Consider the following 21,547-nt stretch of genomic DNA (forward strand, 5'->3'; position numbering starts at 1 on the left):
GTTGTCTCTATGAGTGGTTGCAGTAATTCGCTTAATGTTTCTATTAGCGCTGCTAATAACAGTTCAGCCAGCGAGAATTCCGCCAAGTCCTACTCCCTTGGGGGCTTGCGGTACAGATATCATCTCTCCTGGAAGGTTTGGTACCTACGCATTCTGGAGTTTGTTGTTACGGGCAGATCAAACAAGTAATGGTATGACTTCTTCGTTGAAAAAGCGTTTCAACGCCAAAGCACCTACAGAGCTGGTCTCCATTCGATATTACCTTCTATATCTATAGCAAGGTATTGTTCTGAGCTCTGAAAATTTGTGAGCTCCTTGGCTATCCTTAAGATTGTTCTGTCATCGTAATAATAGCACAAGGAAAGGTCTACCTTTACATGAATCACGATTGACAAGATATCGAAAGGTACATTTTAATTTGCAATAATCACGGTCGTGCCTTATGACCTTATGCGAAGAACCCTCTTCCGCAATAAATAATAATTCATCTGGTCTACTCTGAAATTCGTATATCCCACCACAAAACCTGTTACATTACGGGAATCCTTCCTTCTATAATAATGATATAATTTCTGGTCACGAAAACAATGTTTTCCTTTACATATCTAAAAAAAAAAGCTTTATTTCTATAATAACGGCTGTTGATTTCCTCTCCTCATAATCTTATGGCACATAGAAAACAAGGAAAAAACAACATAATCACCTCTACTTAAATATACATAAATTCACCATTCTCCCTGCCTCAACTCAAGAAAATACTGCTAATGACATCATAAAATTTAATACACGACATCATAACTCCTGTGTCAGTGTCCTGTTGTAGTTCCTTCTTCCTGTTATAACTTTGGGTGAATTCTTAAAATTTCAATTTCCATAAATTCGTTATTGGCTTTGGAATTGTTTTTCGAGAGAACCGCTAAATTAATCAAATCCTCAAGCATCCTTTTCATATCGTTATTTGTATGTGTTGTGTCTTCGTGAAGCTATGGTGAATTTACATGTATTGTATATCGGCTATATTATTCAAGGATCCTTCTCACTTTACTGACGGAAAACCCGCCCATAACGATTATTAACATAAATCATTTTAACAATTTCATCTATTTCCAGTTGTAAAGGAAGATAGGAAGGGCGAAAGCAAACTTAAGGATAACGCGAAAGTTGTAGCTTTCAGTTTTCGTTGAAAGGTCGTGCCAAACAAATCGACAGGTCATTACTAAGCTAAGGATATAAATTTCATCTTTTCAAGATTTATTTAGAAGTTTAAATCACGTGCCCAACACGAGGATGGTTTTCAGTAAAAACATAATGCTAAATCGAAGTGATAACATTGATGACCTGTCCTGTCGAATTTATATTGAAATTTCATCATTTTTTAGACAGTTTGGATAGGTACCTATCACAAAAAACCTCCCATGACAGACAGAGGAATGAAGCCACTTTAAGATGCAACCAAATTTAATGTTATGAGACTAATTCCTAATTTATAGTAGGTATCTAACTCGTATACATTATATCCTCTTTTTTTGTTTCTGTGCTGGAAGGAATCTGGAATGTGAATTGGGTAGAGCAGGATTAGCAATAAACTTTTTGTGTATATCCATATCCACACATGTGTTGTGCCCGATTATGGTGAACGAGCGTTGTTTATGTAACCGCAGGGATATGTAGACCCATTTTATATCCAAGCTAGTGAGGATGGGGGTAAATAGGTACTACTGCTTGTGAGGTTATGCTAAAAAATATTTGTTTAAATTGCAGTGATATTCTGCAAGAGAGAGGTTTTTAAAACTAACAGGACCGCATTTGCATGGAGAATACACCATAAGGCTGCTTTAAGTATTTACGATTCGTGATGAAAATAAATAAATTTAAATAGCACTGTAGCAGCCAGAAATGTTGAACCGATCGAAGTGACACAAGGCAGCATTAAGTTTTGGAAGCACGTGGTTAATATTGGCCCATTGAACAGTTCTGTCACGATCGGAGTTTAAGAAGTTGGACATAAGCCTTTGCTATAGGTACTTCCACATCCGAAGAATCGGGGCATGAGTCAGGATAAAGGTAGGTATGAGAAACTTAGAGTGCTGTCGTCAGTAAAACAATGAATATGATTTAAAGTTATACCTTAAAGGTCATTGATGAAAAAAAAAAAAAAAAAGATGGGTGATATGACGGAACCTAGTGGAACGCCAGCATTAATTTCGTGAATATCAGATTTGAACCCATTCAGTACAACTTATATTCAGCGGTTCGAAAGAAATGGATCAGAGAATCGTCAAAATCATCAAGCATACATTTTTGACAAAAGAACTTGTTCCCAAACTCTGTCTAATACTGGGTTGCAAAAGTCGATACGATTGTACTTTTTTCGATGCATTTGGTTTTGCTAAAGTACACAAATATACTTTTACTAAGTTCGATACAGTTTTGCCCTTCCGCTTATATCAATCTAAAAGCTGCTCAGGATCAATTTTTTTCTTTTCGATTCTTCATAAATATTGTTAAAATTGCAATATTAGTCAAGGGTGAATTTCAAGCCTTTATTTAATTTACTTCGAATAAAAATAAAAGCTTCTAAGGACAATACATTTTTGTTACATAAGCGATTTTAAATTGGCACAGGTAAGGTTTTAAAATATTTGTTTTGGCAAAATTTAACTCAATTTTCATAGCTATTGATAACAAGATTAACTCAATTTTCATAGCTTTTGACGACAAGATTAAAGCATATATTTTTAAATTTAATAAAATCTGTGGCAATAAGACAGAGTAGCTTATGTCGACTTAAGAAAATTTCATTTTCAATTTTTTTTTGAGGTTTTTAATTTTAATTGAATTGAAATTTTTGTCTCTATATTTAAGAGTGAATCTTAGCTCAATTTCTGTAATTTCTGGTTTTCAATTTTTTTTTTTTTTTGACTTAAGCTACTCTGTCTTATTGCCACAGAAATATTTAATCACGAAAGGTTTTTTTTGGATAAGACCAAAATCAAAAATGCCCTCAAATGTTTTTCCGAATTAAAAAAATTAATTTAGTTTTTGGTTTATCTTACGTTATTCGTTTATTAAAAATAAATTTTTCGAATTCATTAATAAAATTTTAAAGATTCAAAAAGTACAATTCGATACACTTTTTATTTCACTTTCGATATAATGCTGTGAGACAATTAAGGTTAAATTTCATACATTTTGGCTTGAAAATTAGTATTTTTAGTGCTTTTTTTTAGTATTTGAGTAGGGTTGCCGAGTTTTTCTTTGTATTAAAGAGGTGCGCCAGACATTTTTAAGATAGTAGAGAGTGTATAGTTTAGCCCTTAAGTGAATAAAAATTTGTAATTTTTTGTTCAAAGAAGAAGTTTTGTAGTGTTTTTATTTGAATAGGGTTGCCATTTTTTAGGCCTACATTCCCTATAATTGTTTTTGTTTTTACTAATCAGGCTTTTGTTTGGAATTTCTAAAAAGATATGACAGTTATGTGATAATTTTCCCGTCTAAATAGGGTTGCCACATAGAAGTTCCCATTTAAAAAGTGGCAACCCTATTTTTTTTGTCCACTTTTAGTACCTATCAACTTATTTTCATTTGACAGCAGTTCTAACACCTAAGCTTTTGAGTTAAATGGACAGTCACCGCTTGAACCATTACGAAAGCTGACAATTTCACAAAATCTACATCTAGACCAAATGGAAATATTGACCAAGAAGAACACTGACTCTATTGATATCAAAAATCGAAAGGACGAAGGAATCGAAATAAACTAATTTAAAAAATACACCCGTTTAATTATTTATATGTATTGTAGCAAAAGTTGTTTAAAATTCGATAAATGAACTTAATTTCTTGCAATCAATCTTAATTAGAACTTAACAAAAATCATGATAAATTAATGGCTAGACATTTTCAAATCAAGAAATACGTCCCTGAGTTTGGTTTAGTTGTTCTCTCAAACTCCGTTAAACATAGCATAGTTTTAGGAGCTGTCTTTTTTGTTTATTTATTTTTTGTGTTGGTTGAAATTGCCTTTTTTTCACTGATTCACAGACCCCACGTTTAATTTTCAACAAAAACACCACTTACATGGTGCTAATTAGTGAGTTTTTGGTTGAACGTTATACATTATACGTACAAATGAGGATATTTATGTTATGTGTATGTGTGTGTGTGTGTGTGTACGTCGTCGTCGTATGTGTTAGTTCGTTAGTTACCTTTTTGCCATTAATTAACCAAGTTATGTGCGGAGCGGGACGTGCTCTGGTTGTATTACACATCGCTAATATACGTTCGCCTATAATGAATGGAGTCCTTTTGCGAAATTTTATCGTCGGTGGTCCTGTCTGGGGAACTGTAAAAAATAATAAATTTAAAAATATTTTTTTTTTTAGTCTTTTTATTAAATTGGGTTAACCTTAACCGTTGGAAGGTATAGGAATTATGTTAAGTATGGTAGTTTTTTTGTTTTTTGTTTATAAATGAATGAATGTAGGTAATTTATTTGAAAGGTAAAAATTATTTATTCAGGATTCTTTTTCTATACGAATAAAAAGTTTTCTTCCAAAATTATAAAAAGTATACTTACTAAAAACATGTAAAAGTTCATCGGATGATGCTTTAGTAAAAATAGGTGTGTCCGTTGATACTTCACAATAATAATGGCCAGATGCATCAAAGTCAAGTTTTTTCAAAGTCACTTGAGTTTCATTTGAGTTATCAAACTGAAAGAAGAGCAAAAAGAAAAACCACACATTCATCAATCAATTTAATTGCACGCATTTAGGTAATAAAGATGATGAATTTGTTAAGTCATACAAGGTTAATAGATTTGACTTTTGACAGGATTTAACAAGCTTTTAAATTCAGAAATTAAATTTACAATTAAAAATTGATACATAATATTTGAATTTGATGAGAAGTAGGTACCTACACTTGCGGTAATTAAATGAAGATATTTTTGAGTAGGTACTACTAAGGAAGTTAAGCTTTACACACTAATTTACGGACTTCATGTCAAAATTACAAAAACAACACTGTAAACAATAGGGTTTTTGGGGGGGGGGGGGGGGAAACTTACGAAAGTTTCCAGTCCTGGTATAGTTTGTCGATGCTCCTGGTCTTTATCTTTATTAATACCCCACAACGTAAAGGCATTGAGCTTACCAAATTTGGATAACATTTTTAACATCTTGACCAATTTAAGAACATTCTTGATGAAGAACAGGTTTTATATCACTTTTGTTGTTATATCAAGTTTCCTTATATTTTGAGTCTGGTTGTTCCCATACAAATTTGATCTTCTAACCCCAAAGTTTTTTCACGTCTGACTGTATTACGAATAATGTACCTATTTGCTTTCTTCGGCCAAAATAGCCGTATCCCTAAGGTTCAGACGAATGCGATAAGCACACAAAAATGTGCTTAAAACTCCAACAAATGGTGTAAAAATCGATAAACCTGGTAATGGTGCATGGTATCAGATACATTCTGTAAATAAGTACATATCTATTTTACTGATATTTCTTTGAATGATTTATGAACTGTTTTTTATGAATATTTACATTACAGCAATTTCATCCGAAAAAATAAGTAATAATAAATGTGTTTTAAATAATGATATGTACAAAAATTTGTTAAAAATGTCACCTGAATTCGTTTGCTAAGTAAGTATTTTATCACTTTCACTAATAACACGGTGTAACACTCAAAATATACGCGGGCGGAGACCTATCAGGTTTTGTAGAGCTAGTCGCACTGAATACGAAACGGTATTTGAAAATCCCCTAACACCCCCAAAATCTGAAGTTACGGGCAAAAAACGGTTTTTTGGACCTTCACCCATTGAAAAAATTCTAGCTTCGTCAATTTCTTACCCATTTTCGATTTTTTAACAGTTTCTGATAGAAAATAAATATACCTTTTCAACAATGTATAAAACATGTAACTCGGTTAAACCACTTAGAATTTATAAGCCGTCAAAGTTCAAAAATTTCCATTTTTGTTCGTCATTTGCCCAACTTCGGCATCAATTTAAAGTATATGTTTTCAAAACAACATTCTATTTAAAAAATATATTCTAAAACTATATCTATTTCCCAATCCATCGATGTATTTTTTATGAAAATCACTTCAAAATTGGCTTAGAAAAAAAAATTTTTCGATTTCAACCCAGATACAGAAATTCGAACTTTTAGGTAAAGAACAATAAAATGTTGTTTCGGCACGTAGTAGGATAACTTGGCAGCCAGGATTTGATAACGGGTTTTTGTAGAGGAGCGCAATACAAACATTTTTTTCTTTGGGAGAAGGGTCTATCTATCCCCGTTTAGGTGGGAGGGGCATTTTTCTAAAAAAAAATTATCAAAATAAAAAAAAATTATTAAAAAACAACGGCAACACTTACAGTAATAAATGATACCATTTCCGAAAGGCAAAGTTGTACATTTGATTCTAGTTTTTAAATCAATATAATATAACTAATAGTTTTTGAAATAATCGATTTCAAAGTTAAAAATAGGAGAAAACAAATTTTTTGAAACTCATTTTATACTTTTTTTTCCAGACTGTGAATTTTAATTGAAAAAATTACTCACCCAGAAATTGATTCCTTATCAAACAGTGAAAACTATATGTTTCTATGTCTTGTTTCATAAACTAGAAGACATAGAAACATATAGTTTTCACTGTTTGATAAGGAATCAATAACTTTTTGCTACTGGAAAATGACGATCAATCGATGTAATAATAAAAAATACAAAATTTTCTTTAATGGCTTTTATTTTAAAAATATATTTATTTTTATATATTCGTCGTTAAATTTATGTTTGTTCAAAGTTATTTTTGTGTGATCCCTAAAAGAAGACATCTTACATACTTTTACACCCAAGTACTTAAGAGAGTTAATCCAAGGGATATATCAATCACAATGATTAATTTGTATGCAACGCTATAAAATTTGAATTTTTTTTTTTAAATTGTTAATGATCGCTAGTACGGAAAAAGTTTTATGAATTTTTTTTTTTGGATCTTCCAATAAATTTGAAATATCTATCGTCATCGTTATGGTTATTTAAGTAAACAAATAGTTTCATTGATTACACTGGTTAACAAAATTAAACTTTTTTTTTGTTGCCGAAACAAAAATATACTTTTCTGAAGGTTTTCGGTGTGCTGAACTCGAATTTGAAGTAAAAAAAAATTAATCAGCTCCCGTTTTTCTATATAAGGAACATTTTTTGAGCATATTTAGTAACGGTTTTCATAAGTACTATTTACCACCTTTTTAAATCTGTTTAAATCTTTCCGATATCTTTTTTACTGCCCGAGATATCCTAAGTTGTTTGGTATTTTTATAAATTTTATAACGTCATTATCTTCTTTATGATATATGAAGCCAAACCCACTTATTTCAGTTTGAGATATCTCGGGCAATATAAAAGATATTGAAAAGATTTAAACAGGTGTCGAAAGATGGAAAACAGTTCTTATAGAAACCGTTACTAAATATGCTCAAACAATTTTCTTTATACAAAAGAATAAGGTCCGAAGAATTAAAAAAAACGTATTTTTGCATTTTCTAACGGTAATATCTCAAAAACGGGAGCTGATTAGTTGTTTCTGACTTCGGATTCGAGTTCAACACACCTCAGAAAAGTATATTTTTGTTTCGGCAACAAAACCCTTGTAAACCAGTGTTATCTAACGTTCAATAAATTTACAACAACCCCCTCCACAATAAAAAAAAAAAAAACAATATAGTACAATACTGCCCATAATCTCGTAAAGGCCCTAATTACAAAATTTTCAATTTTGATCTTTTTGCATATTTGGAGTCAGGGCATTGTCTCTTTTTTTTTTTTTTTTTTTTTATAATAAGCGCGCACTAAAGGGATTAATGTACCCTTAATATGGTGAACACAGTACGAGCATTAGGAAAATAGGGAGGGGTTTGAAAGGAGATACCGATGTACATTAGTTTTGAAGTTCTGAGCTTTGAAATGGGATGGGAAAACAGAGGCGGGTAACGCGTTCCACATTCGTGTAGTGCGGCTGAAGAAGGAATCTCTGTATTTGACGGTACGTCCGAAGTTGGACTCAAGGGTAAACTGATGAGCATTCCTTGAAGCGCGAGTATTACGGTTGAATTGTTTCAGGGGAGGAATGCAACTAGCTATTTCATCGGAGCACTGCTTATAAAAATAACGATAGAACAACGTGAGACATGAGACGTTACGACGGTGCTCGAGAGACGTAATTGTATCAGTTATTGATCTATCACCTATCATTTTTATAGCTCTATTTTGTATTTTGTATTTATATATTTATATGATTTATTCTCATTTTTTTTTTAGCCTAGGTCTTCAAATAAGTCAGAAAATTCAAAATGTAGGTACTTTTGATTTTTTTTTTTCATTTTTATATGCAAATTGCGATATTAGATTTAGTGTTTCCCTCTATAACTCAGAAGTAAGAAAAATGTAGTTAGGGCCTTTACCAGATTATGGGCAGAATATAGGTACTTCTATTTAATTCCTCAATTTTGGTCCAAAAATAATTTCTTTCGAACAGAATTGTTCATTTCATCACCTCGTATTCTTGTCTACAAAATTAATAACTAACTTATATCGTATTATTTAACTTTGGCGATACTTCTCAACAACTGTATGAACCACTGCTATTTCCCTACGAAATGAAAACTTGCAAATATTGTCTCTTTTTCGAAGATGTGGAAAATTTGTTCGGCAGTGTTTGGATATGAAGACTAATTCACAAGCTCTGTCAACTTCAATTTCCCAATAAACTAATTGAACTTATTTATAGCTTCTTTCATTCCAGGTATTTAACCTAAAAATCAGAAGCTGCAAATCAACCACAATGACCATAAAAGCTCGAGTTGCTCAAGAATTCCAATACCAAAATTGGATCAATCTTCTGCAACATTTTACCTCGGACAAACCCATCTGAGATAACTACTGTTCGTGTTCTTCCAGCATTGGGGCTTTAGAATTACCTCTACTGATTCGATAATAGAGTAATTAAACATTTAAAAGCGCAAACCCTTAAATATCTTGATAAATGAAATAATAGAGTTATACCACATTCAAATACAACGGGTCAATTTTTCAGTGAAAACCGTTGGTCGTTAAAAATATTTTATAAGCTAGCTTAGAATTTCAAAAATTTAAAGCAATAAATATCTAAGTATTAACCACAAGTATCGTATGGATACAAGATACAAAATAATACAATATTCCCATCCAGTTTAATGAAAGTGAAAGTTGATTCTTTGCATTTTATCTTACCAACTCGTGTGCAAGTTTTAACCAATAATTTAAATATAATTTTTTTAGTATTTTTATTTTAAGATTCTCAGTCGGATTTTTTTTTTTTTTTTTTTTTTTTTTTTTTTTTTCCCATCCATGGGGGTAAGCCTTGTCGTGGCGGATGGGCTTACGGTGACTACTACTATGAAGCTAAGAGCTATGCGATCGCGAAACTAGTTTTCGCAGAAGGGCCTCCCATGGTCGACAGGTCGAAGCGGAGTAGGCTGTTGCTACTAATTACCCCCCCCAACGAAGGAGTGTTCCCACCAAGGCACTCCCAACAATTGACGGTAGCGGAAGAATTAATTTATAGAATCAACGGTAGCGTCAGCAGTTCCAGTTAGGCCGAACTACTTGGTGAACCCCCTTATATGAGCTACTCCGACATATTCAGAGCACAGGTCTATAAGGTGCAAATCACATCTAGGCAAAATAACATCAAGGTGAGCCTAGCGACACACTCCAACATCTAAGAGCTTTCCATTAAGCGTGCATGCAATTCCTTGGGTTAGGCGACTGGAGATCACCGGCGTAGTAAAAGACGATCAAATTACACAAATAGGAGCATGCCAGTGTCGACAAAAATGCGATAACGTTTCGCGAAATTTTCGGAAAATTTCGAGCATTATGGACAATCTTGCTAATACGAGCAGCACTACCCCGCCAGGCAGTACAGATGCTTCGCACAATACTGATCCTGGACCGATTAGTAATAATCGGGTCAGAGCTATACGGATTCCGGGGGCTAGCAAAGTAATGCACGAGGTGAGAAGAAAATTAAGAGTCGCGAGTTGGAACGTGGGCAGTATGAACGGCCGAAGCTGTGAATTAGAAGAGATGATGAAGAGGAGGCGAGTGGACATCTTGTGCGTCCAAGAAACCAAGTGGCGAAACACTGGAAACAGAGCCCGTTTCTTAGACGTCAAGACAAAACAATACAAGATGTTCTACTACGGAACAGAGCAAGGTAGAAACGGAATCGGTGTCATCCTTGCGGAAAAACTTCTTGGAAGCGTTTTGGCCATTTCGAAGTCCAGTGACCGATTGATGTCTCTTAAACTGGTGATGGAAGGAAAGGTGTGGAATATAGTCAGTGCATATGCTCCCCAAATTGGGTGTGAGCAGGTGGAAAAAGATGCATTCTGGCTAGACTTCCACAACCTCATTAAAGACATCCCAAAGGAAGAGCTTTTGTTTGTGGGTGGAGATTTAAATGGACATGTGGGGAACGGCAACGAAGACTACGAGGACTGCCATGGTGGCCTTGGATTCGGAACTAGAAACCCTCCTGGTGAAGAAATTCTAAGCATGTGCAGGTCACATGGTCTTATAGTGTTGAATACCATGTTCCTTAAACAAAGCCGACACCTTATCACTTATAGCAGCGGTGGAAATGAAACACAGATCGACTACCATCTAGTATCTAGTTTCATGAAGCCGCTAGTGAAAGACTGCAAAGTGATATTAGGAGAAGCGATCGCCCAGCAACACCGTCTCCTACTGACAGAATTTTTTATGGAGACGAAGGCAGCAAACAAACAAAGAGAGGCTACCGGAGGAATCAAGTGGTACAACCTGGACAAAGGAAAAGGCAATGCATTCATCTCTGTTATGAGAAACTATCTGTGCGGAACCATCAGCAGACTACAAAACGAAGAGTGCAGAGTACAAAATATGTGGGACTCTTTGCAACGAACTTGCTTGTCGAAGGCGAGGTCACTGCTAGGAACATCAAAAGGAAACTACCAACGGGAAAAAGAAACATGGTGGTGGAGCGATGAAGTCAAAGCAGTGATATCAAGGAAAAAGACCGCTTTCCAAGCTTGGTCCAAATGCCCCTCTCATAATAGAGATGAAAAAGCACGACTCGAAATGGACTACAAGCGCTACAAGAAGGAAGCCAAGAAGAAATGCGCCCAGCATAAAGCAGAGAGTACGGAAAGCATGTATCGCGAGCTTGGGGAAATATCTGATCCAGCTGCTGATGCAAACCAGGCTCTCCAGGAACTGCGACATGCCAAGATGAACAAGGGTGCAGCCATCTTCAAAATTGCCGCTCAAAGGAGAAGGAATGCTCAGGAAATACGTTCACCAAAGTTCATTAACGATGCTCAAGGCCTACTACTTGTGAATGACGACAAAATTCTCCACAGGTGGCGACAGTATTGTGATGAACTCCTAAATGAGCAATTTCCCAGGATATACTTTCCAACAGCCGAACCTAATTTAGACGAAGTACCCGACCTTACAGTCGAAGAAGTTAGCGTGGCGGTGAAAAACTCCAAGAAAGGAAAAGCTATTGGTCCAGACGAAATACCCTCTGAGTTCTGGAAGAAGATGGGAGACATTGGGTGTAAATGGCTCACGATTCTCATCTCCAAACTCATTAGCGGTGACCAAATGCCAAATCAGTGGAGAGAAAGTTTCCTTCTCCCAATCTACAAAGGAAAGGGGGACACACGAAACTGTGATAACTACCGATCGATTAAGCTGATGTCACACACCATGAAGATCGTTGAGCGGATTTTGGACGGCCGACTGCGAAAAATAATACGGCTGTCCGATGACCAGTGCGGGTTTGTCTCGGGTAAATCAACCACAGATGCCATACAGAGTTTAAGAATCCGAATGGAAAAACACCGTGATTCCTCAAGGGATTTGCATATTGTGCTGGTTGATTTCGAAAAGGCATTCGATAGACAACCACGAGATCTGATTTGGGTGTCCCTGAGACAGCGAGGGGTTCCGGAAATCTACGTACGGATGATCAAGGACATGTACGATGAAGTAAAAACGAAGGTAAAATGCCCCGCAGGAGTCACCGAAGAGTTCCCAATCAAAGTCGGTGTGCACCAGGGAAGCGTCCTGAGTCCTTTGCTCTTTATTACAGTCCTTGACTTTCTGCTTGAAGGAAAAGTGACGGATCCGAAAGTGAATCAGTTATTCTTTGCTGATGATGGAGCCATCATAAGTGAAGATCCAACATCCTTGCAACGAGCACTTGATGTGTGGGTGGATGTTTTGGAGGGAAGTGGGTACCGGATAAGCGCGAAAAAGACAGAATATCTCTGCTGTCCATTTTCTGATCCAGACGGCCCTATTCCGGACATTTACCTGAATGGAACAACACTTCCCAAGTGCGAAAAGTTCAAATATCTTGGATCTATGATCAACAACCAAGCTTCTTGTGATGACGACATCAACCACCGAATAAGTGTAGGGTGGATGAAGTGGCGCGAAAACTCTGCCATCTTCTGTGACCGAAAAATGCCTCCTAAACTGAAAGGAAAGCTCTATACTGCAGTTGTTCGCCCGGCACTTACATACGGTTCACAATGTTGGACAATGTACAGAACGTATGAGAGTAAACTGACAGCAGCTGAGATGAAGATGCTTCGTATGACAGCAGGAGTAACAAAGCTTGATCGAATCAGAAGCAAGAAAATCCGAGGAAGCCTTCACATCAAAAACACCATCTTGGATAAAATACAGCATGACCGTTTAAGCTGGTACTGTCATGTACAAAGACGAAACCCTGAGAACCCAGTTCAAAAGGCGATCGCTTACGACGTTCCAACGCAATCGCGAAGAAGAGGCAGGCCTAAGAATTCATGGAGAAGACAAATGCAACGACAACTGCATTCAGTTGGCCTTAGACATGGAACAATTCAAAATCGAGAAGCCTGCCGACGTTTCCTGAGGTCAACCCGGCGAACCCCATATGCGGAGCCGTAGTGTGAAGCAGTAGAGTGGGAGAGTTGTGACCCCATCCGAGATCATGACTATCGTCGATAATGGAAAAGAAGAAGAAGTCGGATCTTTTTATATTTTATTATGTTTTTAGAATTTCTTCACTTTCATTAGACACTTAGTCTCAACACATGTTAGCTTCTAATAAAAAAAAAAGCCTTAAATCATGATTATGACAAAATTTTATGACTAAAGAACTTGTATTTAATTTGGGTAAATTTTATTTTAGAGAACCAGCCTCCAAAAATGATATGGGTTTTATAAAATTTGGAAAAAAAACCCCAAAAGATACTTAACTACGTAAGAAGGATGTTGTCATTTAATCCAAACTATCACATCAAAAATCTTGGTGGTATTTTAATCAAACAAAAATACAATACCTCCTGAAAAAGTTAACTTTTGCGGTTGAATAATAGCTAACAAGCTCATAAGTTCTCCCAGCAGGTATATATTTTATCTCTTGACCAAAACCCATATACAATTCTAGTTCTTTCTTTAACTAACATCTTCTAATTTGCATATTCATATACCACGCTAATTTAACTTCTTCCACACTTCTTTCAATTATATTTGTTTTCTTGTCTACATCTTTTGACCTATTCCACAAGTGATTTGAAAGATTATGTTAATCTAGAATCTAGAATCATTCTTTAATTTGATTCTTCTTCTCTTTTTTCGGACAATTTAAAATGTTTTTGTTGAAGATTGAATATAAAAATCCAATGTTTGTATTTTTAAATTATTGTATTTCCAGTCTGCGACAACGAAGGAAGCACGCATCAGCATACGAGATGAAGTCGTATATTGTGAGTTTTTATAACTTTTTAAAAATAGTTAAAAATTGTATTTGTCATTATTTAATCATAAATTAGATTTTCAGCTTATTAATAGCAACAGCTTGTGCGGCAAGTCTAGGCAAAAATGAAGATACCAAAGTTTCAGTATCAACAACAACTATTAAACCTAGTTTGAAGCCTGAATCTGCAAAAGTAGAAGCAGTAAGCAAAGGTGTATCAGCTAATAAAATTGAAGCTGACAATAAACTGATCAAAGGAGTTGAGAAAGTTGATGAAGACTGTCAGGAAGCTTCCAAAGTTGGTGCCAAAACACTGGAAACATTCACAAAAGTTTTGAGCACCGATGAAGGTAAGGATGCCAAAGCAAAGGTTACCGAAGAAATTGTTAAGGAAATCACCAAGACAGAAGATGTGAGTGTTTCACATGCTGAAAATCATCTTCACACAAGACAAACTGAAAGCTTAGACCAAGAAGGAGCTGGTAGTCAACTATTTGGCATAAATAATGGTGGTTACTCTAGTGGCGGAATAGTTACTTCGGAAAGAATAATTAGTTCTGGAGGAAACAATGTTGTCTATAATCAAGGAGGAGGTTTGATAGGTTCCGGTCAAGTTTTGAACTCTGGAGGTTTGATAGGTTCCGGTCAGCTTTTGAGCTCTGGAGGTTTGGTAAGTTCTGGTCAAGTTTTGAACTCTGGAGGTTTGATAGGTTCCGGTCAGGTTTTGAATTCTGGAGGTTTGATAAGTTCTGGCCAGGTTTTGAACTCTGGAGGTTTGATAAGTTCCGGTCAGGTTTTGAACTCTGGAAACATTATTGGAACTGGTAGCCAAATTTACAATGCAGGTGGATCTACTATTCGATCTGGTCAAATAGGTTCTAGCCAACTAATCGGCTCTGGTTATCAAAGTGGTGGAAATATTGGAATCAGTGGAAATAGACAACAAATTGTTCTTGGACTTGATGCTCTAGACTCAGTTCCCCAAACTGTTGAATACAGCAAACAATTTTATAGCTTTGAAGCACCTGAAGAACCACAAGAGGAAGGACAGGTCACCCAACAGTTAAGTAATGTATTGAAGAAGAATCTTCAAGTAATTTTCATTAATGCCCCAGAAAATTCTGCTACCACAAATGCTGCTATACAACTTGCCAAGCAAGCTATTGAACAGCAAACAGCTATTTACATTCTAAGTAAGGAAGCTGAATCTTCCCAATTGGTTGGACAACTTGAACAGATTCAAGAAAGTATACAAACACCACCAGAAGTCAAAATTATCAAATATAGAACTCCAGAAGATCTTGAAAGGGCTAAACAAGAAATTCAACTTCAGTATGAAGCTACTGGAGGAAGTACTGAAGCTTTTAATGGTGGAATTGTTCCAGTTTTGAATTATGCAAGTGCCAAGGAAGCTAGTAAGGGTATTGAAGCACTATTGGGACCAGGTATTGTTTCGACGTCAGTTATTGGTGGTGCTGGAAATTATGGTGCAAGTTCAAATAATGTTGTGTCTACTATTGGTGGTGGACAAAGTGTTACTTCAGGAAGAGATGCATTGTTGGGATCAAGCGTTGGTCAGTTGAACGTTATTAAGAGCTCTAATACAGGATTGACAAGTTCTAATATTGGTTCATCGGGATCAAGTACTGGTTCATCGAAATATTTCCAAAGTGGTCCAGTGATTAACTCAAACTCCGGATCAAATACTGTTTACACCAGAGAATCTGGAAGCAATTCAGTAGTGGGACCAATTTCAAAATTCCCAGTTAATAGCAATGTTGCTCTCAAAACATCCGAAAATAGTGGTTCCTTGATTAACACTTACAATGCTGGAAGTAACGATGGTTTTGGAAGTAGTTCTTTGCAGGGATCAAGTTCTGGACAATCAAATGTTGTTGTTGGCGGTCCTTCAGCAACTAATTATGTATCAAAAACAACAACAACTACTACTACCACTTCATCGGGATCAGGTAGTGGTTTGTCCAACACTCTTGGAAGCGGATCTTCAGGATCTTCATTTGGAAATGGCTCATCGAACACATTTGGAAGCGGATCTTCATTAGGATCCAGCTCTGGAAGTAAAACTTCAGGATCAATCTCTTCATTTGGATCTGGATCTTCCAACTCTTTTGGAAGTGGTTCTTCAGGATCTTCATTTGGAACTGGCTCATCCAACACTTTTGGCAGCGGATCTTCTCAAGGATCCAGCTCTGGAAGCAAAACTTCAGGATCAGTTTCTATATTGGGTTCTGGATCATCCAACACTTTGGGAGGCGGATCTTCAGGGTCTTCATTTGGATCTGGATCATCGAACACCTTTGGAAGCGGATCATCATTTGGATCTGGATCATCCAACACTATTGGAAGTGGATCATTGCTAGGATCCAATTCTGGAAGTACAACTACTAAAACAACATATCAAACTACTTCAACCAAAACTACTGGAAGTGGGTCTTTAGGCGGACCTGGTGTTGGCAATTATGCTTCACACGTTACAGTAGAATCGTCTAAATTTGGTGGAAGCGGTAACTCAGGATCAGGAAGTGGTTATGCCTCAGGATTAGGCATTGGTTCATCGATTGGTGAGTTAGTAAAAACAGATAACTACTATGGTTCAGCATCTGAAAGAGTTTTATCGGTCGAGGCAACTACACCATCTTCTTATTCTTCATCTTCAACAACAAGAGCACCATCTTCTTATTCTCCTTCGTCAACAACAACACCATCTTCTTATTCTTCTTCTGTTTCGTCGACAACACCATCAAATCAATATTTGCCACCTGGGCAAAAAAAAAATTAGATGATGTCAATAATATCATCATTGTTCGTTTTGTTAAAAAATAACCATGAATTAGTTTTTAAAACCAATATATTTCTAAATAAATAATTTTAAAAGTTTTTTTTTTTGTGTTTTGAGCCTTTTTTGTGTTAAATCTATTTTTAGGAATTGATGAATATAAGCAATCTAACTTCAACAACTTGTTCTCATGAACCATGTTCAAAAGAGATCGATAAAGTTTGTGAATTTTATGATGTTCATGCAAGAATTTAAAAATTGCATAGTATTGCATATACACAATTGCACTAAAATTTCATAGAATACCTCATAATCTTTGAAAATGTATGCGCAACTAACACATAATTCTGCTGGTCAAAACTTAAAGTGTGATGTGTTTTAATTTTCTTTACAAGGGTCTTTTAAAGTAAGCTAAAATAAAAATATAATACAGACTATGACGTGTCGTAGAGATATTTTAACAACCTAAAACACGTAATCGGTGGAACAAAACGCTGAAAATTGGTTGTAAATGGTGGAGACAGGAAAACGGAGAAAACACTGCAACAAAGACCTTAAAACCTGTTATCTGTAGAAAAATCTAAAACATTAAAAAATCTCTTAATAAGTTCATTTGAAAATCCAGTGGTTACTAACTGGAACTCTGTATGAATCAGCAATACAAATCCTGATGGTAGAGAATCATTACATTACATTACATATTAATCTAATCCGAAGATAAATCTACGGACTAGACACACACTACAGCTTCGGAAACTTAGTCCATTTTGCTGATACAGCACAAGACATTAATACAACAAAGAGAAAGACAAAGAAAGAAAGAACAACAGAAACACATATAACACATAACTACGTGGCACAGAGGGGGAGACATCGTTGACAATTGTCTCATGTTATCGCACAGGTGGCTTCAGTTAAGCTGGCGATTTAGAATGGTAGAGAATCAATTGGACGAACTTTGCAAGGTTCATAAATGCGATAATTTAATAGCATTTCCCAAAGCATACCTATTTGAAGGAATACTCAGGAAACTTTTTGCTGAAATATTGGATTTTTTGCGAAAACGGTGAATGCTGATTCCATTTTTACCACCATTAAAAGTTATTATAACCGATAAAATGATTAACGACGATCAATCGCTATTTTTAAATGACATTTTAATTAGAATGCAACAGTCTTTTCGCTCGTTTTGAAAATTTTATCTTCAATTCTCTGAAGAAGCAAACGAGGCTATTTTTTCTGCGGTTTCACTCCTTTTAGTCTTCGTCGCCAATGTCTTCGAAAACAAAACAAGACACCTTAAATATTATTGAAATGTATTGTCGGAACTAGGAAGCACAAAACTGCGATAGAAAGATATTAAAAGCTTGGAAAAACCATCATCATCTCGGTCGAAAACAGAATTAAAATTCAATGATTTTCTGAATATTCCAACAATATCTAGTCAAGAGCAAGAGCTCTCTTAAAAATATAAATGTTAATACTCAAGGCAGAAAAGTGAATTGGTTAGAGAAGTTAAAAGCAAAGATTTCCCATGCCGATGCCAATAATACACCTACAGCAGCGATAAAGAATATTAAAGATTACATAACAGTTCAAACATTTTTATTCGAAAAAATCGAACATGAATTAAAGTTTCGACACTTCTAAAGTTTCACTTCTTATCAATGTATGGACTTAGAATTTTTTTAAATAATGTTTTATTCCATTTTTTTTTTCAATTTAAGTGTTTCTAACTTAACCATCCAAAGTCATTTCTGTCACAGAACTAGCCCTTAACTGATGTGGTGGTACCAGGGGACCCACTCCTTTCTTAAAAATTAAAAAATACCCGTTGTGACTGAATTTTAAAGTGCAAATTTTATTTTGAAAACTAATTTTCAGATTTTTTTAATTTTTAACTGAATTAAAAGTATGGAATTTTTGTTGGTGTTTCACAGAAACTAAATAAGTGTCGATGTAACACATTGGCATAAAAGTTAGTAGGAAGCATTAAAGTCAAAAAGTAAAATATTCAATAATATTCCTAAAAACAAACACGTCGAAACAGTCAACACAACCCAATTACTTGTTATAGATCTTGATGGGAGCTGGGCAATCTTTTAGAATTTTTGATCGCCTCTCATTTACGAATTCCGATCGGTGGTGGTGATGGGTTTAATCCGTATCAGTCAGTATGGTACGGTTATAGTCCTACATCAAGAATTCGCAATACTAAAAACATCACAACTCACCAGTGTTGCCGAATGAAAAAATAAAAAATCATGATTTTTAATTAATGATTTGAGAAAAAAATCATGATTTGGGAAAAATAAAACAACAACAACGTGTTTCGGATTTAACAAAATTTTAAAAATATTTTTTCAGTTTGTACTTTTCAGTTTGTATGTTAACGTAAATGTACTTGGTAGGTACTGAACGATATAATAGGCCATATTCATAGTCATTAAGTCATATTTTTAAAGCTATTCTAACTTATGTCGTTTTCGATTGGCTCTCCGGAAGCGTCCGGAATCATTCAGAAGCCTTCTGAAAGTATTTTATTCGCAAGAATATGACAGGCAGAACGCTTCTCAGAATAGAAATTCTCTTCTTGATTTCAAAACAGAATTCAATCGCATGTCAAAAAAAAAAACACTCAATCACTGTTTTTTTGTTTTTCATTCAACAATTTATTGTTTTCTGAAATTTAAATTAATTACAAATCAAAAATGGATACATTAATGGGTAAATTACCAATTTCTTCGAATTATAATTCATAATTTTCCAACTCTAACGCCATTACTTTCGTTTGCAAGAAAAAATTAATACAAATATTTGACATTTGAAATTTCAGACAAATAAAAAAAAACAGAATTGAGTGGAAGCGATTTAGTGATGGGTAGGACACGAATTTAAAATTAGTTTGTATGAGGTACTCATTTTTCGAAATGAGGTGGTACTTTGTCCCACCTCAAATGTCCCATGGGACAAACCAATTTAAGTGGACAATTTCGATTACAAAAAAAAAATTAAAAATAACAATAACAAACCTCATTCAATTTACAACTCTTTCTTATTCTTCTTTTTCTTTTTTTTTTTCTTTTCTTTCTTATCTTTTTTTTTTCTTTCTTTTCCTTCCTTTCTTTCTTTTCATTCTTCTCTTTTTCATATTTTTATTATTGGTTTTATTTTAGTACATTATCGTATGTCCTCCTCGTTTTCTTTCTTAAAAAAAAAAAAACACATCACTAAAGCGATTTGACCTGTTCCATTCGATTTCAGAATGAGTCAATTCTTGAGTGAAACCAATCGAAAACGACATTAGTCTGGAGTCTAAAGTTACTAGCCAGCAGCTCTTTTCCAAAGAAAAATGATATAGAAGTGGGTCTAAATTGTCTATGAATAAGATAAATCTCAGTCTATCTTAGAAACAAGAAAATAACAGCTTATGAAAGAACTATGAATATGGCCCAATACATTTTATAATTTTTTCCACTTTAAAGTCAAAGCAATTGTGATTTTTGACAATTTCGTTCGTGTGTAAAAGACCAATTGGTGATTCAGTATCAAGTCGATTTCTAATTTTAGTTTTGAAAAGTGTTATTTTTAACATCTAAGCTGGTTCTAAGAAAGACTGGAGTTTTTCCTATTCAAATTACATTGGATTTACCCCAGTCTAAGATAAACGGGGGTCTAAATACGACCTATTGGGCCATATTAATAGATCTTTCATTATTTGAGTTCAGACTTCAGAATTCATGAAAACTATGATAAATCATAGTTTTTGGCAACACTGCAACTCACAAGTGCGCGTCGATCTCGCCACTGTCATCTGTCATCATATTCAAAATAAACATACCGTACGTTGATCTTATTAAAGAACAACGACTTTCTCCAGAAGTGGAGACATTGTTTTCCCATGGTTCCTTTCGACTTCAATAGTAGGTTCTAATGGCATTAGCTTTTACTTTTTCTCAAGCAACGACGTGTTTATTGCTCCTTTATAACTTTGAAATCAGCCAAAAATATAAGAAAACACTTAATCCGTGTATCAATCAGTATACATTTCTGAAATTTAAAATTTAATTCTTATCTCATAGAATGTTACAAAAAATAAAAGAACAAACTACCTACATTCAAAGTAGAAAAGATACAAAAAATAAAAACCTTAAACTTGTTTATTTTTTTCACATAACAATGTGTATTACAGTATCTAAATGTTCGTCTTATTCGTATACTCAAGTAAATCTCGTTGCTTCAAATTAAGGCAAGATATCTTCTTCAATATAATATAAAAAAAACCTCCACATTACAAACTCCTTTCGTCTTTCAACAAAAGTTATTTGTTCGTTGTTCCCTATAAAATGGCTCAAAGCTAAATGAGAATTTTGTCGGCATACAAAAAGTAACATATCCTTGCTTAAATAAAAAAAAACACACAAATTTTAAAAAGAACAAGACAGCAACGAGAGAGATACGAAATCAGGTGCTGTTGTTTACAAATAGATAATAAGAGCACTCAGGATCTATACATATTCTTACATAAGTATCCTTTTGATATGTTTGTAGCTCTGTTTTCTAAACCTACCAGAAGCTCTGACATGATAACAAGAAGAAAAAAAAGAAACAAAATGTCGGTTACATCCTTAAACCCATAATGGCTGATGGCAAGCGTATCTAAATGAACAAGTTCCATTGCCTGGCAGTCATAATGGTGCGCAGAACAAATGTAGGTACAATCGGCACAACAAAACACAACTCGAGAATATCAATACACAGGATAAGCTTGGAGGCACAATACCAAAAAAAAAAAAAAATCATACAAGAGTATAACAACAATCCTCGTAAGGAATGATTCCGCACAAAAGGTGTACTTCTGCTTATGCTACTGTGAACCAAATCACT

The 21,547-nt window shown here is 34.9% G+C and overlaps 1 protein-coding gene across 3 annotated transcripts in view; it reads right to left on the reverse strand.

Annotated features, from left to right (window-relative positions):
* The window catches only part of LOC129913047 (uncharacterized), a 248,694-nt gene that overhangs the window by 135,148 nt on the left and 91,999 nt on the right, over positions 1–21,547 (reverse strand). For all 3 annotated transcript variants that reach the window (XM_055991431.1, XM_055991432.1, XM_055991430.1), the window contains 2 exons: positions 4,580–4,715; positions 4,209–4,345 (listed from right to left, as the gene is read on the reverse strand). In XM_055991431.1, the coding sequence (XP_055847406.1) occupies positions 4,209–4,345; positions 4,580–4,715 (273 nt within the window). The remainder of the gene's footprint in view (positions 1–4,208; positions 4,346–4,579; positions 4,716–21,547) is intronic.

The sequence above is a fragment of the Episyrphus balteatus genome, chromosome 3, assembly GCF_945859705.1.
Source record: "Episyrphus balteatus chromosome 3, idEpiBalt1.1, whole genome shotgun sequence".
NCBI lineage: Eukaryota > Metazoa > Arthropoda > Insecta > Diptera > Syrphidae > Episyrphus > Episyrphus balteatus.